This window comes from Pygocentrus nattereri, chromosome 6, assembly GCF_015220715.1.
Source record: "Pygocentrus nattereri isolate fPygNat1 chromosome 6, fPygNat1.pri, whole genome shotgun sequence".
NCBI classification, from domain to species: Eukaryota; Metazoa; Chordata; class Actinopteri; order Characiformes; family Serrasalmidae; genus Pygocentrus; species Pygocentrus nattereri.
Window position 1 is genome coordinate 24,137,132 of NC_051216.1, and position 18,769 is coordinate 24,155,900.

Sequence of the window (18,769 nt, forward strand, 5' to 3'; positions counted from 1 at the left end):
AAGTGGTCTGTAATGTGTTTTGGAATGTAACCAATCATATATTTCATCCTTTTCCTAATAATGTGAATATAAGGTTTGACATTAGACACAATAATGCGTTGCAGTTCCTGTCATGTACAGATGGTGTCTCTGTTGAGCTCAAATTGAAAGACAGTTGTATTTTGGTTTAATCTCGCTGAACTACTATATTTGTTTACTAGGCAATTGCAATATGTGACCTGTGGAATGAAAGAAGTCTATATATATATATATATATATATATATATATATAAACTATTTAAACTAATCCTAACAAAAGAAATGTATGATTATATTTTGTGGTAATTACTGTTTCAGGCTTCCGTTCCATTGCAAAAATGTAAAAAAAAAAAAAAAAAACATAAACTGAGCTGTTACAATGGTGATTCCATGATTGGGCCGTTGTGTCTTTTCACACTTTTCAGCCCTGAATCTAAGAAAACATGCATGACCCATTCTTAAAAAGTGAGAAACAGGGTTGAGTTTTTTTTTGTTTTTTTTTTAAAGAAAGAATTAGCAAATACACCAAATGTAGTAAACTAGCATTCATGCTAATGGCATGAGGATGTTCTAGTGATTTAAGTAAAAATATATTTGCAATCATTAATTTACTGTAATTTGCATCATACTTTCAAAGTAGCTTCATCAGTCAACATCACAATATCACTGAAAGTAAAAAAAAAAATACTTCTCAAGATCTTCAAGAAATTAGGACTAACAACTTGCTGAGAAATATTTCCGATATTACATAGAGCAGAATATGTTCAAGTAAGAGGGTTGACAATGTTGGCTTGAATGTACATTTTTCACAACATCTAATGGATGTAAAAGGATGTTTTAAACCTGAGATGTTTAATGGATTCACATTACTGCATATTTTAATGACTGTGTTTCAGTATAAAGTGTAGCCATTGTGGGATGGGACATTGATTGGGACGTTGATTTTTTTTTTTGATTTATAGTATTTTGTTTTTTTGTGTTTTAAAGAATTTATCTTAAATACTAGGGTTAGGCTTATGCACATACATTTTCGTTAAAAACACTTCACCTGTCTTTACATGTGTTCAAAATGTGCCACTTTACATATACCTTTGCAAATGTAATTTCAGTGGGTCACAAATGATGCACAGATCTTAAAATCATCCACAAGAGCAGCCAGGACAAAATCTTGTATCTCAAAAAAGGTAAATTTGCAGGGACAGGGAAAAAGTACCTGTAACTTTCAGCATAAAAAAATGTAGAAACTATTTTATTCCAAGTAATTCTGGACCATTTCTACTCCATTCTTCATAAAATGTTCACACAGTTTAAAGACCAACTGGCATGTTCAAAGTAAATAAATAAATAAAAGGACTGTGCCTTGACAGCGAAAACATGTTTATACTAATTAAACTCTGTAATGTAAAAACAGTAAAATGAAGGTTATAGGGCTATAAATGTTGTACTGCGTTCTACAAAAATGTATATTTTGTTCAGTTGGAAAAATTACCATGTTTATTTTCCAGACGTCTTTCACAGACATTAAATATTAATATTAATATTTAAAAATATTCGACATATTCGACATGTACATTTCTACATATACAAGATAATTAAAGTATTCATACACCAGATTTACAAGGATCGTGGCTGCATTTAAAAAAAAAAAAAAAATATATATATATATATATATATATGTGTGTGTTTGTGTGTGTGTGTGTGTGTTTGTGTGTGTGTGTGTGTGTGTGTGTGTGTATATATATATATATATATATATATATATATATATATATATATATATAATTTATTTATACAGAGGTAGTAGTTCCAGTATGAATAAGCAAAATCCTTGAATGTTTGATTTAAACCCATTAAAGAAGTCAGTTTTCTTTGCTCTTGCTCTCAGATGTGTAGATATTCATATTAATGTTTTATATCCACGCTGAATGCAACTGTATTTTAAAATGAAGATGTGTCCCATGACATCCCACTTTCTGTATCAGAGATAATTCCGGCACTTTACCAGCTTTTGAAAGGCTTTCTTGAAGTCCTCATTAAAGATGGTGTAAATGAGGGGGTTGATGAGTGAGTTAAGGTATCCGAGCCAGGTCAGAAAGTTGGCTAACTCACTGGAGGGGCTACAGCTGGAGCAGGTGTTAACTATCACTTCCTGAATGAAGAAGGGCAGCCAGCAAATGACAAACGCCCCAAGAATGAGGCCCAGCGTTGTGGCCGCCTTCCTCTCACGTGTGCCTGATATCCGCTGTCTTCTGATCGACTTTTCTCTGCGAGACTGGAAGTTTGGGCTCTTTGCAGTGATGCGTACCCTGTCGCCCTCCGTTGAGGGCTCAGACAAAGACTTCTCTGGGGGACTGAGAGCATCAGGGCTTTGCTGTTCCCTGTCAGAGCATTTAGGGATCGTGTGTCCATTCATTTCAGTCTTGGTCAAGCGGCTGGTCCCTCTTTTGTGGTAAAGAATCTTAGCTGCTCGGTATATCTTGTAGTAAAGAATAAGGATGAGTATGAGGGGGATATAGAAGGCCCCAAAAGTGGAGTACAGTGCGAATGCAATGTGGTCATGCTTTATGAGGCACTGGTTTTCTTTGTGTTGTCTCCAGATCAGTGGAGGCAGGGAAATGAGAATGGACAGCAGCCACACCACACTGATCATGACTGCGGCCCTAAAAGATGTTCTCTTCCTGGAGTATTCCACAGCATCTGTGATAGCACGATATCGATCCACGGCAATAGCAGCCAAGTGCAGGATGGAGCATGTGCAGCAGGTGATGTCCACACTGAGCCAAATGTTGCACATCACCTGGCCCATGACCCAAGTGTCCTTCACGATGTAAACGATGCTGAAGGGCATGACCAAAATGGCCACCAGCAGGTCCGTTACTGCCAGAGAGCAGATGAGATAGTTGGCAGGGTGGTGGAGTTTGCGAGTGACAATGATGGCAGTAATGACTAAAGAGTTGATAGCAGTGGTCAACACAGCCAGCACAGACAGAGTGAGGGTGAGGAGGATCATTCCTGGAGAGGTTTTACCTAGCCCATCTGTGCAGTTTGAATCCATGCCTGAGACACAACATAGTGGACAGAGTCAAAGGTTTAAGGCACAACATTAATCAAACATTAAGGCACAATACTGACTGGCAAGGTTGATAATTTAAAGGAGTGGTTCAGCGAAATATTAAATTTACATATCTTGCCCTGTACCTCTTGTATGTATGGTGGGGTCCGAAAATGTGAGATCACACTTAGTGTTTTTTTTTTTCTTTTTCTCATTTAAACCTGGAAATGACCAACAGAAAGTTTTAGGAGCTCAAAAAGTTAGAAGTAAAATGAAGAAGAAATTCTAAATATTCTGAGGTCACTATTCAAATACAAGCAAACTTTTGCCCTCAACTGTATTAGGCCCTCTATACAAAAAGGTACATTTTTTATTCTTATCTCTTCCATTGGAACACATGTTCAGACAACTCTCAAATGTAATTTACATACATGTAAATATTTAAAAGATTCTACATTTCACTCAAATTGTTGATAACATAATTTGTAATGAAAAAAAATTCAAAAGAATACAAAACAGAAGCACTGTTTGAGTCAGAAATAACTTGTCTTTTTTAAAGGCTTATTCCAACAACGCTTATTTGTCATTAAGGCCGCTAGTCCTTATTTCTTTAGTCTCAGTCACTGTCATGACAACTTAGACTATTCTACCAAATTAGTACAAAGTCCCCCAGTAAAAAACTATTTAAAAACACTTAAGTATTTAGATCATAGATTTTTACAAGGCATTTGTTGTGATCTATTTAAACCCAAGGAAATAATAGAGGTAGAAATAAACTAAAACAAATGCAAATTCATCTTTATATGGTATTTTGTATTGAAGGAGGCCAAACCCTAACCACTAAATTTCTACATGTGAAAGCTTAAAAATTTCCCTTTTTTCTAGTGTTTTTTTTTTTTTTTTACACAATCTTTTGGATTTCTTTTGAAGTGCAGTTTGTAGATTTAGATGGATCATGAGTTTAATTTTTAAAAGAACAACAAAAAAAAAGCTGTCCCACATTTTCATGTCACTACTGTCTTATTTTAGCCACACCAGGCACTTGAGAGCAGAGAGTGGGACTGTACTCCTGTCATTCATGGCCACGTGTTGAGTAGTCAGATTTTTTCAACTCTAATTTTGAATCAGTTTGGAAGAATGACCTCTATAAATGTTTATACAGATTTGTCAGTTGTCATGGAATGCTTATGTAGGTGTTGTGTAGCTTTATGAACACTTTCTATATCACCCAAAATCCTTTTCATTGACATAGACTTGCATTGCATTAGCCCTGTAGCTCTGGTACAAAACAAAAGAATAAAATTTCAGACACCAACTACAATCAACTACATTTGGAGTAATGGGAAAGATTTTTAATCAAATCACTTCTAAACTAATGCAAGAAAATCTATTGTTATCTGCTTTGAAAGGTATAGTTACTGCACTAGGTGCACTTCATGACATCATATATTTAACTCTCACTGTGATGTGATTAGTCTATGGCATTTCCCTATTTGTTTAGTTACGGTACATGAACCTAAGATTTCAGACAGCTTATTGTCCCATTAAATGAGACAGGTTTCTTCTAATGACCTTTATAGACATCATATGCACTTATCTTGAATATGTCCCTCTCATGGCCTTTTCTGGACAGTCTTTTCTCCATTGGAGAGCACGATGACAGTGGAATAGCATTTTAGCTGCTGTGCCCGCTTATTTTCATTGGAATTTGACACATGACTGTACCTGTGGACGTGCCGTTCATTCATTTGCCTGCTTCTTTGAGTGTGCGTCACTGGAACAATACGTCATTGCGTCTTTGTGCTGACGGAAACCGGCCATGGTGATACGTGCCATCGACTGCCAAAAGGTCAGCATCTGAGGGGTGTAGATCATGAAGTGACAGAGTGTTAATGTTGCTGAGGAGAAGGTCAGAGTAGGGCTGCAGAGCTGGACAGGAAAAGGATATCATAGTGTGATGATAAAACTGTTGCTGAAGGGATAGAATATAATTTGGGTTTGTCATTTTTTAAGCAAAATTTCTATGGGTAAGACATCTGGCCCACTTAAAAAACCTCTGCCTGGGCCTGTTCTATTAAGTACACAGAACTGTTTGTTCAGTGCGCCACAGTCAGACTAACAACCTTCCCAGAATCTTAAAAGAGGAAATCCACACTTTTATCCCCTATCTCTGATCGTTGTCACTAACTGTATATGTGTTTTGAAGTGGTACATTTTCCAGAAGTCAAAGTGAGAGGCGTTTTCATGACTGTGGGACAAGTCATCAGCACAGAACTTTTCTATGTGCAGTTTCATCATATACAGAACCAAATTCCCCAGCTAGACCTATGGGTCTTACACCTGTGATACACTGTCACTTGGTACTCAATCCTTCCAACATACCTTACTCTTTCACCAAGTCATCACTTGGAGGAAGCTATTCAAGCAAAACAGAGGCATTGCACAGCTTTCCAGATGCCATGGAAAAGCCCACTATCCAGCCTGGCCTAATACCTGACACTCATCACGATATGACAAGGACATGGCGAAGAACTACTCAGGCTTGACTTGCCAGCATTCTGTGTGCCCACAGTACCTCAGCACACAAACTCACAGCTGAGCCTGCCCCATTATTTGTATCTATGCATTTGTCTTGCTGCTGCTTCCCCAGGTATCAAACTTTGATTGAAACAATGTTGATGTTGGGCCAATCCGTTGAATCAACATAAATCTCTGATATTGAATTTCATTGATCTTGCTTGTTGTATTCACTATTGATTAAGCATTGGAAAATCATCCATGTTGAACAATGCCAGAGTGGGTAAGGAATTTCTACCTCCACAGTAGTACCACCACAGACCACAGGTGGTTTGATATATATATATATATATATATATATATATATATATACACTTAAACCCACTGCTGTATATGTTTAAATAAAATCTGTTGTCTGAGGATCCAATAGATCTTTTCATGATGGGTTAACTGAGTATTATTTGTTTATGGTTTTTCATTGACTCTAAAGTTCTATCATTCTCTGAGGGTAGACTGAAATATTATTATTACTATGTTTTGGTTAATAATAAAAATGAATGCTTATGTTATGTTCAGTTTATGTTCATTTGACTTTAGGTAGTGATTTTGAGTAAGTTTTACAGAAGAAAGGAACAGAGAATAAAATTACCATGGCTTCCCATTATAAAGCAAAGTCTGATTCAGACAATATAATACTAATGAATAATGTTTTAAACTATATATATTATTTAATAATCTTTTTACTTTTATGTAAAATCTTAATCTGGTCTTGGTCTTGTCTTGTTTTTGGCCACTCCTGGTGTTGGTCTTAATGGCTACTAAATGTCTTGGTCTTCGCTCATCCTCGATGTGGCTTGGTAGCAGAGTCTCATACAGTGGATAGAGAGTAGATGAAGTTGAAGTTAGCCTCTCATTCTCATTTCATGTTCAATCTTAAATGATCTGTAGTTACGCTCATGCACCTGTAAGGGCAGCAGCATGGAACTGCTGCACTATTTAAGCTGGAACAGAAATTCGAATAAGAAACTAACATAATGCCTTGAGGGATTAACCAATCAAATTCAGTGTGACTTAGTTTTATCATCTCTGCATTCTGGAGCAGCTAACGTCACCATTACCAATCACCATGCCCAAAGCCGTGCATAAAGCCCCATAGCATGGGGCTGTGAAGCAGTATAACTGTGGTCTTTAGAGTGACGGAGCACCATCTAATACCTTGGGGACTTATATCATCCAACATTAGTATCTGACCTCACTAATGCTTTTGTGGCTGAATCCTCACACCGTAGTGGGGACAAACACTAATGATATCAGAAGAAATGTTGGATAAGTTCCTACAAACTTTTAAACAAGTAGCACTTTATCAGCAAAAATAAATCCATGCTGTTCAATTTCTTGGCCAGATTAAACTTCCTCATGCCCTAATGCTTGCAAAAAGTTCTATGCAGTGACATTCTGCTCCATCATACTGCAGAAAGATCTTCTCTCACTATTAAATGGTGTTTTGTCCCAGACTTGGTGTCTAGAATTTGAGCACTTTTACCTTCAGGCAGTCAATTTAAGGGCAGGTCTCACCTAATCAGTCTCTGCCACCAGAACACCACCCAGTGTTTCCTCCTTTTCAAACAACAGGAGTTATCTAAGCATGGCAGCGCTCACCGTATATGAAAAGGATATGTGATCATTTTTGCCTGGCATGTCAGTTGCAGCAGGGGTGCATTCACTAATGAATCGTTTTCTCGAGGAGGATTTGTGATGGTACCTGATGTCCCTGAATTTAGTTCCTCTGTCTAAAATCATCATGTTGTGCATCCTTTTTGAAGTGTGAGTGAGTTGCAGAGCAAAACTTCAGCAAGAGACCAACAGAAAATGAAACCTCAGTTCTCTAATGGGATGAAGACGGGCACTGTTCAAGAGAATCTGCCATGTGAGTTTGTCCTATAGCAAGTTACACTGATGAACCCACACCACTTGGCCATGTGGTTATTTACCTCTCAGAGAAGGAAAGATCTCTCCTTCTCACAGATTAGGAGAAAATTCCACATAATAGTTTTTCATGCCTGTGTTTGTTCTTCAGAAAGATTCAATATATTTACTACATTTAAATATACATTTAGAGACATTACAGATATCAATTACTATGACAATCATATTGATGCTGTCAGGTCAAAACCTGTCATAATTTATTTATTTGTTTCTTTATTTTTACATAACTTATAATCATCATGAACTACTTCTACCATTGTGTAATAATTTAATTTTCAGCAGAAATGGTCCAAAATTACTTGATCTTTTTTTTTTTTTACATTAAGTAAAGAATGTTTTTTCCTTCTCTTGGAGATGTAAGGTTTTGTTCTGACAGCAATGATATACAAACATGAGGTCTACACAGAACCATTTTATGCTTAAATGGTTCTTTGCATAATGAAACTATTCTTCAGATCAATGGAGATTATGTTGCACCAAAAAGGGTTCTTCTTTTGTTGTGATGTCAAGCCTGTAACAACAGAAGATTCCTTTTTGCAATATAGAACTATTTTCAGAAAGGTTCTGTATAGGACCATTAACACATTCTCCATCAATTTGATGAATGAATTCACCATAAACAACCATTTAAGCATGCAGTGGTTCTATAGGTTCTAAAAAGAACCATTGCCTTTAATAAAGAACCCATGAAGAACAATCTACTTTAAGTGTGTACAAAGCATGGAGCTGCTTTACACAGGATAGGTCTAAATGGTAAAGGGGTAAAGGTGAGAGCATCAGTAATAAAAAATTATTGCTCCAAAGCCCACCACAAGCATCTTTGCACTTCCCCTGGTTTGATGGGAATGGTTGTCATAGTGATGACTTTTTGTTTGGAATGGAGAAAGGCCCACTGTAAGGAATCAAATGCTAGATCAGCTTATCACTAATACCTCCAAGCAAGTTCAGGAGTTGCACTGTTGCAAGGACAGTACTGTTTGATAGTCTTGTGCTTTCCAAGCAAAATCCAGCTACAAATTTCTATTAACAACACACTCATTAGCCAAATAATTGAGCTGATTCACTCAGTAAATATTTGTTAAGATGTTGGATTGATTCTCATTAATAGCTGGACAACAAAAAGAGTCATAACCATGTCAGCCTGCAATAGAAATATGTGAGTATTAAAGTTAGAAATTGGGAATAGTAACTGCAAAATTACATTTTTTTACATTTACATTTCCCCCTTTCTACCTCCTAGTAACTTGTGTAGTAGTAAACAAAGAAAAGACAATAAACAAGAAAATGATCTGTGAAAACTGCTTCATATGAGCTCACTCCATATAACACACTATGTGATTTAATTAGGATTATCCTTACACCCAGTGTCTTCTTAAGCCAGATAAAAAGGTAAAATGCCAAGATTTGCCCAGCTATGCACTTTTCTCAGAAGGTAATTGGAGTCAGCTCCTTTAATGTCATATGCTTTCATATTTAATCACCATTTATTCATTATTTTAAACAGTGTCTCTCGCTAAGGTACAGCAGAGAGTAACACTGAAAGGGTGTTATGTTCTAGGCACCTCTGGGGATGCAGGAATAAGTTTATAAAGAAGCTCATATTCAGTAATAACTGACAGAAACCTCACATTGTAATAGACATCAACTGTAATGCTCTGATATGTGTGGATGTATTAGACAAGGACTTGGCTTATGTGAGATCTTTGGAATTTGCAGTTGTGAAAGTGCTGCAACTGTTGTATAACTAGTAATCAAAGATAAAATAACAGGAATAATACAATGCCTAATGATGTTTGGAAAGGAATTGTTTTTGTCATGTAATTTCACATGAGATTTTGAGAGTGAGATTCACATGAGATTCACATGAGAGTGAGATTTTTACAATGCCAGAACGTTACTTTTCAAATAAGTCTAATCATCAGTCTTGCACATCCAAATATTTAAATCAGTTATGTTCTTTGTACCAGCTTTTTGGGTAAAAACATGCTTCAAAAGAGACACACCAAGACAATGTTTATGGATTTGTCTGAAAGGAAGCTTACAGGCTTAGTGTCCATTTTTCTTTGTGTAATTCAGAGCACTTAATTAACAAGAATCAAGATATTATTAAACTAAAATTGCTTTTTTGGGCTGGAGGGTGTTTGAGTCTCTCTTCAAACATGAGATATCATGAACAATCACAATGCCAGCATAATCTCACAATTATTAGCATTTATACTTTACAGTATTCACATTTGTTTCTAATATTTTTGTTTCTGAAATATTTTGTTGCGCTAGCATGAATTTACTGTATTCCTGATTGTTCCTAAGCAAAAATAGCTGTAAGTAAATTACCATATAGTTGGCTAAACTGTAATTAAAGAAAGTTAAGAAAGCCTTAAGTAGACTAATATTTTTTAATTAGACATAAACACTGCAGGCAGAGTTCTGTATGTTACGTACTATGTGTTGCTCAGTGATATGAATGGGCTCGGAGGCTATGCACTACTTTTTAACTACCATCTATAGTGAATTTAGAAAATAGGAGTTGCTTGAAACAAGCTTGCCCTAGATTAGAACTCTGCCAAGTGCACAAATTGCATCTCATATATACCAAAACAAATGTACTGTTCCAGTTGTACTGGATATCCATATAACACTACTACTACATACCCAGATCTGATTATTTATAAGTGTAAATATACTCTAAATAAGTGTAAATATAGCCTAACTGACCCAGTCAGTGTTGGGTGTGTGTATACTAAAGCCTGAATGAACCAGGAAGTTGTCTAATTACATTATAAATGAAGTGTGATGATTACACTATATTGGATCTCATGAATATAGCAAGCTCAATAAATTGATTTCAAGCCATGTTCTTGATGCATACTTCCTTTTGCACAGCAGGTACTAATAAAAGTGTGACGACAGATAGTTGGGTGACAGTATGTAGGGAATCCTATAGAGAGTAAGAAATGAGGAGTTTGAAGAATAAATGAGTGTGAAACTGGTGCAGAAATGAAACATGACTCGACAGAGTCCTTGACTATATTCTGTGATAACTCTTTTGTGCTATGAAGCTGAGCATGTGCTTGTACTTAATAAATCAGACATCACAGTAGATTAGGTTAACATACTAAAAACAACTCAACATAGCAGTGCCAGTGACATTCAAGGTGAAGCTAGAAATCACATAAACAAAGCAATTGCTTGGGGCTTTAGTCAAAGAGGAGCTCTAAGCAACAGGCATGAAGCTGAGAATGTTGTCCAAAGTTCATTCACTTAGGCTTTATTAGTGGCTGATGGGGCCTATACTTGTAACAGCGTTAACAAAATTGATTTTTGTTCTTATTTTATGAAAATGAAATATATACATCCATAAGAATTTTAGGCCCACAATAGGACTATAAGGTCATTAAGGAAAGTGCAAACAATAAACATGCCAAAAAAGGACACATCAGCAATAATCTAATTCCTGTTCTTTTGGTCCACCCAAAACACATAGTGTACACATACACAAGCACACATACTTTTTCTAAATGGGTTATTTTTCTGGGTTGCAGGGGGTACTGCAGCCTATCGCAGTCATTGGGCGAAACGTAGGATACACCCTGGACAGGTCGCCAGGTCATCGCAGGGCAACACAGTGTAGTAAGCAGTAAATTAAACCTTGATTTACTCAGTGGTAATCTACTCAATGATGCATATTTAGTGACCTTTACTCAAAGGTCACTAAATAAAGTAAACTCTTCTGATTTGAGATCTTATTGAAAAGCATATCGTTGATTCCATGTTATGAACAAATCATTTAATTTATTTGAATTAATTCATCATAGAAAAGATTTAACATTTTTGTGGAGTCCCACAGGTTTCAGTTTTAGGGCCCTTGCTCTTCTCTTTGTACATGTTACCTCTAGGTGATGTCATTAGAAAACCTACTATAAATTTTCATAGCTATGGTGATGACAATCAAGACTCTGTAGACAGGCTTACCAGCTGTGTGTCAGATATTTATCAGTGGACAAAATCTCTTACAACGTAATAACAAAAGTTCTTACAACTTAATAAGAAAAAACTCAGAGAAAAGTGCATTATGAGAAGATGAGTTCTTTAGCTTTGTATACCAAATATGAAGTATGAATGCTGGGTGGAATCTTTGATTCTGAGCTCTGTTTTAATATACATGTAAAAGCAGACAATAAAGAAGCTTTTTATCATTTGAGAAATATTGCGAAAGTTCAACCTTTTCTGTCTCAGAGTGATGCAGAGAAACTTGTTCATTTGTTACAAGCAGACTTGACTACTGTAATGCTTTTCTTACTAGCTTTCCTTAGAAAACAACACATCCTCTACAACTCGTACAAAATGTAGCAGCACAGTGCCTAACAAAAACAAAAAAGAGAGATTATATCACTCCCATCTTGAAAGAACTTCACTGGATACCTGTAAATTTTAAATCTCAAAATGACCTAGCACCCATTACATTACAGAATGTCTGTCTGCTTATGTTCCAGCATGTGATCTTAAATCTGCAGATACTGGCCTTTTGCAAATGCCTTCAGTAAAATACAGAAAATGTGGAGAGGAATCTGAGGAACTCAATTCCACCTTCTATTAGACACTCAAGCTCAGTCCACGTGTCTAAGAAACATTTGAAAATGTATCTCTTTAACATAGCCTTCAAGTCTGAGTCAAGATCTGTCATTGTCTTGTCCATTGCTGTAAAACATCACCTCTCTGTAAAGCAAAATTGTAAAGCAAAGCCATACACTGGTATGAAAAGTGCACATAAATAAGATCCTGCCTAGTACTAGTCACTACAGAAAAGTCCAAGGGTTTGATTTCGATCAAAATTCAGCTCTTCTCATTGCACTCCTATTGGTCCAAGTGTGGACCCTAATTAAGCCACTCATTCATCATAGGATTTTCTTGTATTTTCTCACTGTCGCTATCATTGATTAAATACTAATGGAAACTGCTTTTATAGGCTACTTGTTTCTGAACTGGTACATAATTATTTAGTTAACTTAAGTACGTTTTATATTTAAGAAATAAAATGAAAAGACAGTTTAATTGTATTAAAATATATGCATATGTCATCTCATGAAAAGAATAATAAATAAAATAAATATTTTATACAAAGAATTATCTATTGAACAAATCAGTATGTCAAGACTCAATCAAAATCAATGTCGGTGATGAATGTCATTAGCTTGACTGTTGTTAAATATTTACGTATTTTACAGATTCTATTTTTCAGAGTTACAATGGCAAGTCGAAGTAGCGGTACAAGTCCTTGTCAGTCTAACTGGTGCACATGGTGGCAATGGTGTGATTGGGCTCAGTGGGCGTAGGCCTGCCCACTATTGTCACTGGCCACTCAAAATGACTGCTCAAATTTACTCTTAATATTGAAATCTTAGTAAAGATTGAAATTTTAAAAATTAAACAAAAACACAAATAAAAATATATTTGTTAAATAAATGACATATTCAAAATGTCATTTTTGGGATAGTCCAATCACAATTTCACCAGTAATCAAAATGATCAATCATTAGCCTACAATGAGTTGTTTGCTGTGTTTGAGGTGTTTCGACCTCAGAATAGAGCAAACTACATTATAGAAAATAACATCAAAACTTTTCTAAGATATTCACCATCACATATAGTCTGGAAGCATGAACATGGCTTACTCAAAGCATGAAAGTAACCAAGCACAGAATATAACATTACATGAATACAATAAATACACTTATCTAATGCTTCATATGGCTCTTTAAATCTCAACCTATAGATGCCCGAATAATAGAGAGAAATCACAAACATATTGTCACATGGGACTCACGTGACTGATTGCCAAGCACAGCGCTCCTATCAGCGTTCACAATCCCCAGACTACTACCGCGGATCACCTGTGGACTAGATCATATGTATTTACTAGGTAGTATTTAAGCCCGGGCTTAGAATAGGAACATTGCGAAATATTGTATCATTGTGATCTACTGAGGGGTTTGTTGATGTTTGCCTCCTTGTGTTTTTCGACCTTTTGCTTTGTCTTCACGTTACTCAAGTTTTTGCCTTGTTCTTTTTGTACTGTCACCTCTCTTATTGGATCAATGTTTTGACTACCTGGACTGTGTATTGACTACGTTTCTGGTTTTCCGACTGGCAAAGATTAAACCCAACCTATTTCCAGATCTGCATTCATCTGAATTCTGTTTCCTCGTAACACATATTGCTTCTTTGTAAAAAAAAATAAAAATAATAATAATGAATCATTTTTTTGTGTGTGTTTCAACTTTCAACCTGCTCTGAGGTTGATGCTGAAATAATAATGATTACTACTTTGCTGTTCAAGGTTTGGCCCACCCATGAAGTGACACTTTCTCCCATATCCAGGCTTTTTACAATCATGAAATTTTAGCTAATGCTTAGTTGACACATGATATAATTGCAATTAATTAACTTAATTGTCTTTTTTTTGTTTATTGTATGCAACTGTAGCACCCTGGCCTGAGTACACTGGAGGTAGATGTGAGAGACACAGAGCTTTTGTTTATTTTTAATCAACAGAAGTAGGCATAACTTCTCAGCTCATTCAGTTACAGTAGTGATTTTTCAGTCTTGTAGTCTCCAGTCTAAGCTTGGCCCTGCACTTAGTGTTCTATGTCTAGAGTCTCCGACAACCTACTGAGAGAGCACATGAACATAAATAGACTGTCAGAAACAACACACGAGTGAAAACCATAACGTCCCCTGCCTGCTGGTTTACTGTGAATGGCTCTCAGAGTGTACTGAGCCAATGAAAAGACAGGCAGAGAATGTTTGGTGAGGGTTCTTAGGGAGGTTTTGCTTAGGACCCCCACAAATTCAGAAACACTATACAGACAACGATGCAAAGAATAGCTAAATGTAAAACAACAAAAAATTTGAGTTGTGCAAATCTGATGTGCCAGTCAATTAGGACAGGGATCCGTTACAGCCTGCATTCAGTTTACAGTCTGACATTTGTGCTCAATTTCATTAATAAGCAATGGACATTGACCTAAATGCCTCCTTGGTCAGTATAATTGAACTGGGCTGATTTAGAGCAGCTAGGGCCTGAAGTGGGAGAAAAAACAACAGAATATACAATTAGTGTGCTGAAGGAGAAAACAGCCTTGAGAAATGTTGACTTAAAAGGTCTCAGTTAACATTTATATTCTCTCACTGGAGCTATTAAAGCAGAGATAACTTGAGCTGAGCCTCACCTCTTTTCAAGGTGACAGATGAGGAGGTGTGGAGACGTGAAGGTGCTGTGTATTATTTCCACCCTCAAAATGCTAGTATTATAATTCTCTTTTTTACATGCAAACATGCTTCCTGTTGTTTTGTGTGTTGCATGTCTAAAATTGTAAAGCTACAATAGGACATGAATGGACCCATTTGCTTGTAATGCAAAGCAGGCAGCAGGGATTGTGTTTTCTGTCCTCTTCATTTCCAAATCTGCTCTACCTAAAGAGAACTGGCTCACCACCATTGGCACAATGCTCTAGCCTTGTAAATACATTCAGCATAAGACACTTCAAAAGAGCCTTTTTTAGAAGAAACACAAAGAGAAGTTTCCAAGAGAATGAAATGAATTTAGTTTTAGGTTTTTGGGAATTTAGGAAATCAAGGAGATGCACATGATAAACTAACCTAGATAGACAGTAGAGACGCAGTATGTGTGTCAGCAATCCCTGATGATGTCTAATTTTTAACATGCGAGGCATTTAGTGACAGCTTAGTTTCAGAAGTGATACTGATAAGTGCTGTATGTTTGTTAATTTAAATCTTAAGGCTTCATTCAGTTCTTGATCAGCCCTTTAACTACTTGCTAAAAAAGGACTTCTAAAATCAACTACTCTCTAACCAATCCATCAGTGGAAAGAGACCATCATAAAACCACTGCTGACCAGAAATTATTTGAGCAGTGGGTCATTCTCAGAACAGCAGTGATACCAACATGGTAGTATGAGTTTATCAGGTACAGAAGCATTGCTGGGATATTTAAACACCTCAGTGTTACTGCTGGGTTGAGAATAGGCAACCAAAAATATCCAGTCACCAGTGGTCCTCTGGTCAGAAACTAACCACTGTGGTTCTAGATGAAGGCTAACAGAAATTGTGCATGGAAAAAGATGAACTGTAGTCCATTAACAAAATGGCAAGTTGGTGTTCACAATGTTTAAAAACCCCAGCAATGCCTTTGTGCTGAGAATGATCCACCAGTGCCATAAAAATCAGAGACCACTCTTCATTTATTTTTTTTATTTCCCAATCAAAAGAACAAGTTATTGATTTTTTAGGATATATTTAGCAGGATTGTATCATACATGAATAGAGGGTTTAATAAACATTTTAGTGTTCACTAGAATTAAATAAACTGACATTTAACAGGAGAAATAGGTGGGACTCTTATGATGATATGCATTGGTGTTTCAGCTGAGCACAAGTTAAGTTTTTGCGAGTAAAGTGCAGTTATCTGTGTTATTAGTGCATTTGTTTAACAATAGTGTTAAATTCTTATGACTTTGAAACCCATAATGTAGAGAAAGGACTGTTTTATTCTCTTTCAAGAGTTTGTTGATATTCAACAATGACAGTAAAAAGTCCACTATCTGGTTACTTTAGGCATCACACTTGGTCTCAAGAACAATTTCACAATTTTACCCCAAGGCCAAGACAAGATTGAGCCCAAATGATGTCAAGAATGAAACGAGACCAAGACCGGACTCGGGTGCTACAACACTACTTGATGTCTGAAACTTGATGCGCTTGGGTCTGAAAAGATGTGTAACTGTCAAGAGGCTGTTCCTGAGAAAAGTCCATTTGCAAATTAAAGAAAGCAAATGCAAAATTTGCAAATCAAACAAAGAAGCTGCTGGTGTTTTCAAAACAAGTGACTGGCCACCCAAGAGTCCAAACCTTAGCATCATTGAATGTGTTTGTGAGAAGCAGAAAATGCAAATACAAATTCAAATACACTCCTAAGAATCAACTTTGGATGTGTGTAAACATTTGCCTGCAGATTGCTTTGAAAAACAGAGTGCAAGTCTCAAAAGAAAAAAGATGCTTTGATAAACATGATGGGTGAGCACAGTAAATACTGAAAAAAAAGTTTTGAAACTTCTGTGTCAGTTTCATTTAAGTTTGTGTTTTTTCTTTTTTCCACACTGGTTGTTGTACTTAAGGATAATTTTTACTGGAAATTAAATAAATGAAGGGTGGTCTCTACCTTTTGCTCAGTATTGTATGGCGGTCCATTTCCACTGAAGGATGGGGCAGAGGGAGCTGATTAGGCTTCAGTCACTAAACCTATATGGTGAGTGCATCTGATAAAACAGTCAATGACTGTATATACACAGTACATGTGCCCAATAAACAGGCAACTAATTGTATATTTCTGATGTAAGAAAGTAAAAAAAAAAGACAAATAGAAAAATGAGTCTCTCTCTCTCTCTCTCTATTACTCCACAACCAACTTATGCTTCACAAAATGGCTGAGTAGTGACCAACAAAGTCAAGATGTTAAAACTGGGTTGAGCTGATTTGATCAGTACTGCTAAATATATCCCACCATATGGTATTGGCCTCAATTATGTGTATGTGACAGAAGTAAATACACCAGTGAGGTCCATTAAATAAACACTAACAACAACAATGTTAGGGACTAAAATATAAATAAGTTCACAATAGAGATGTAGATCAAACGTTCATAATGTATATAAGAATGACATAAAAATAAAATGATCTATGGCATGTCTACAGCACTGACAAGTACCTCTAAATACTGCCCAACACAGTCCCACTGTTTAACATATCACTGAAAACACTGCTATCATGCTGCAGTGTGCATGATCCATGCTGTGGCAACTGCGTGTTGACGCTATCCAACGTTCTGATAAAGATCAGGCTCCCGTAAGTCATTTGCATGTTATGTTCAGAAATTTGGAACTGAGAGATGACTGGAAATGAAAAATATTATTTGAACTACTAGAACAGAGATAAGCCAATATTTATAATATCCTTATCAGAGTTGGGCAGAATACTTTAACTTGTAGTGATGGCTTTATACTGAGTACACTGTACAATGTACCCAGTAATGTTTTTCCATTACAAAATATGAAAAGTGACATATTCAGAATACATTTAGAATATATGTTGACAAAGCCAATGGGAAAAACGTCCATCAATTTAAATAAAGTTACAAAATTCTCAACATTGTTTGTGGCTGTTATTGTATTTACATGCTGCTGATTTTCAAATAGTTAATAAACAAGCATTGTTGTTTCTTTTAAAGATGGAATATATTATTTAAATTTACTGGGTAAGTAATTGTATGCTGAATGCTGCCTTTTAAAAATGTAATACAGTTACTTATTTTTTGTATAAGTATTCCATAATATTCCAGCCCTGATCCCAACCGTAGTTGAAAACATGGAAAGAATAAACTTGTATGGAAATATGGCATCCAAATATAAATAAAAAAGGATAGGATTAACTACAAATACATCGAAACAATTATATAGATAATAGTTATGTTATTAATTGACAGTTATTTACAACTAATTGTATTTTGCATACCTATAACTAAACACAGCGACATTATAGTTTTGAAACCAGTCTCTTTAGGCGTATTCCAGGTTGCACCCCACACTCATTTTGACACATTTAAAGGCCAGCTCTAAACAGTTTCCACATGCATGTCTTCAGCTTGGTATCTATCATTATGCTTGTCTTAAAGGTGCTCTCTGTGCCGTATTTGTATTATGTTAGTAGTCGCCCATCACTGCTTCCCTGCTAGTCGCATGGCAAGCCATGTGACTTGCCAAGACAAAGAATTAAGAATTTTTTTGCAGATTTACTAACCTAGGAAGAAAAGGCATTTTCCTAGTTCACTCCTGTTCTCTATTCATAATTTATGTTATGTATAATGTCATGGATGCTGCCTGTGTGTGGTTTAGTGCAGGTTCTTGCAATGACTTCCTAAACGTCTCCACAAATTGTAGCCCATCTATATATATTTCTGTTGTATAACATGTATATTTATGAATTTCTGGTGTATTTTCTTTCAAAGCCTGAAATGATGACTAAACAGCAGTGATTTCATATTATAGTCCACATCAGTCAATGAACCAAACAAAAACATGTGATTGTGTAATTGTGTAAATGTGATTCGTTTACATTTCCTCT

At 36.0% G+C, this 18,769-nt stretch overlaps 1 protein-coding gene across 1 annotated transcript in view; it reads right to left on the minus strand.

Moving 5' to 3' along the window:
* Positions 1 to 1,820: 1,820 nt before the first annotated feature.
* The window catches only part of htr1fa (5-hydroxytryptamine (serotonin) receptor 1Fa), a 17,459-nt gene continuing 510 nt past the window's right edge, over positions 1,821 to 18,769 (minus strand). The window contains exons 2-3 of the mRNA XM_017692450.2: positions 4,796 to 4,927; positions 1,821 to 3,075 (exon numbers count right to left, since the gene is read on the minus strand). Coding sequence (XP_017547939.1) covers positions 1,997 to 3,075; positions 4,796 to 4,814 — 1,098 coding nt within the window. The 5' untranslated portion in view covers positions 4,815 to 4,927 and the 3' untranslated portion in view covers positions 1,821 to 1,996. The remainder of the gene's footprint in view (positions 3,076 to 4,795; positions 4,928 to 18,769) is intronic.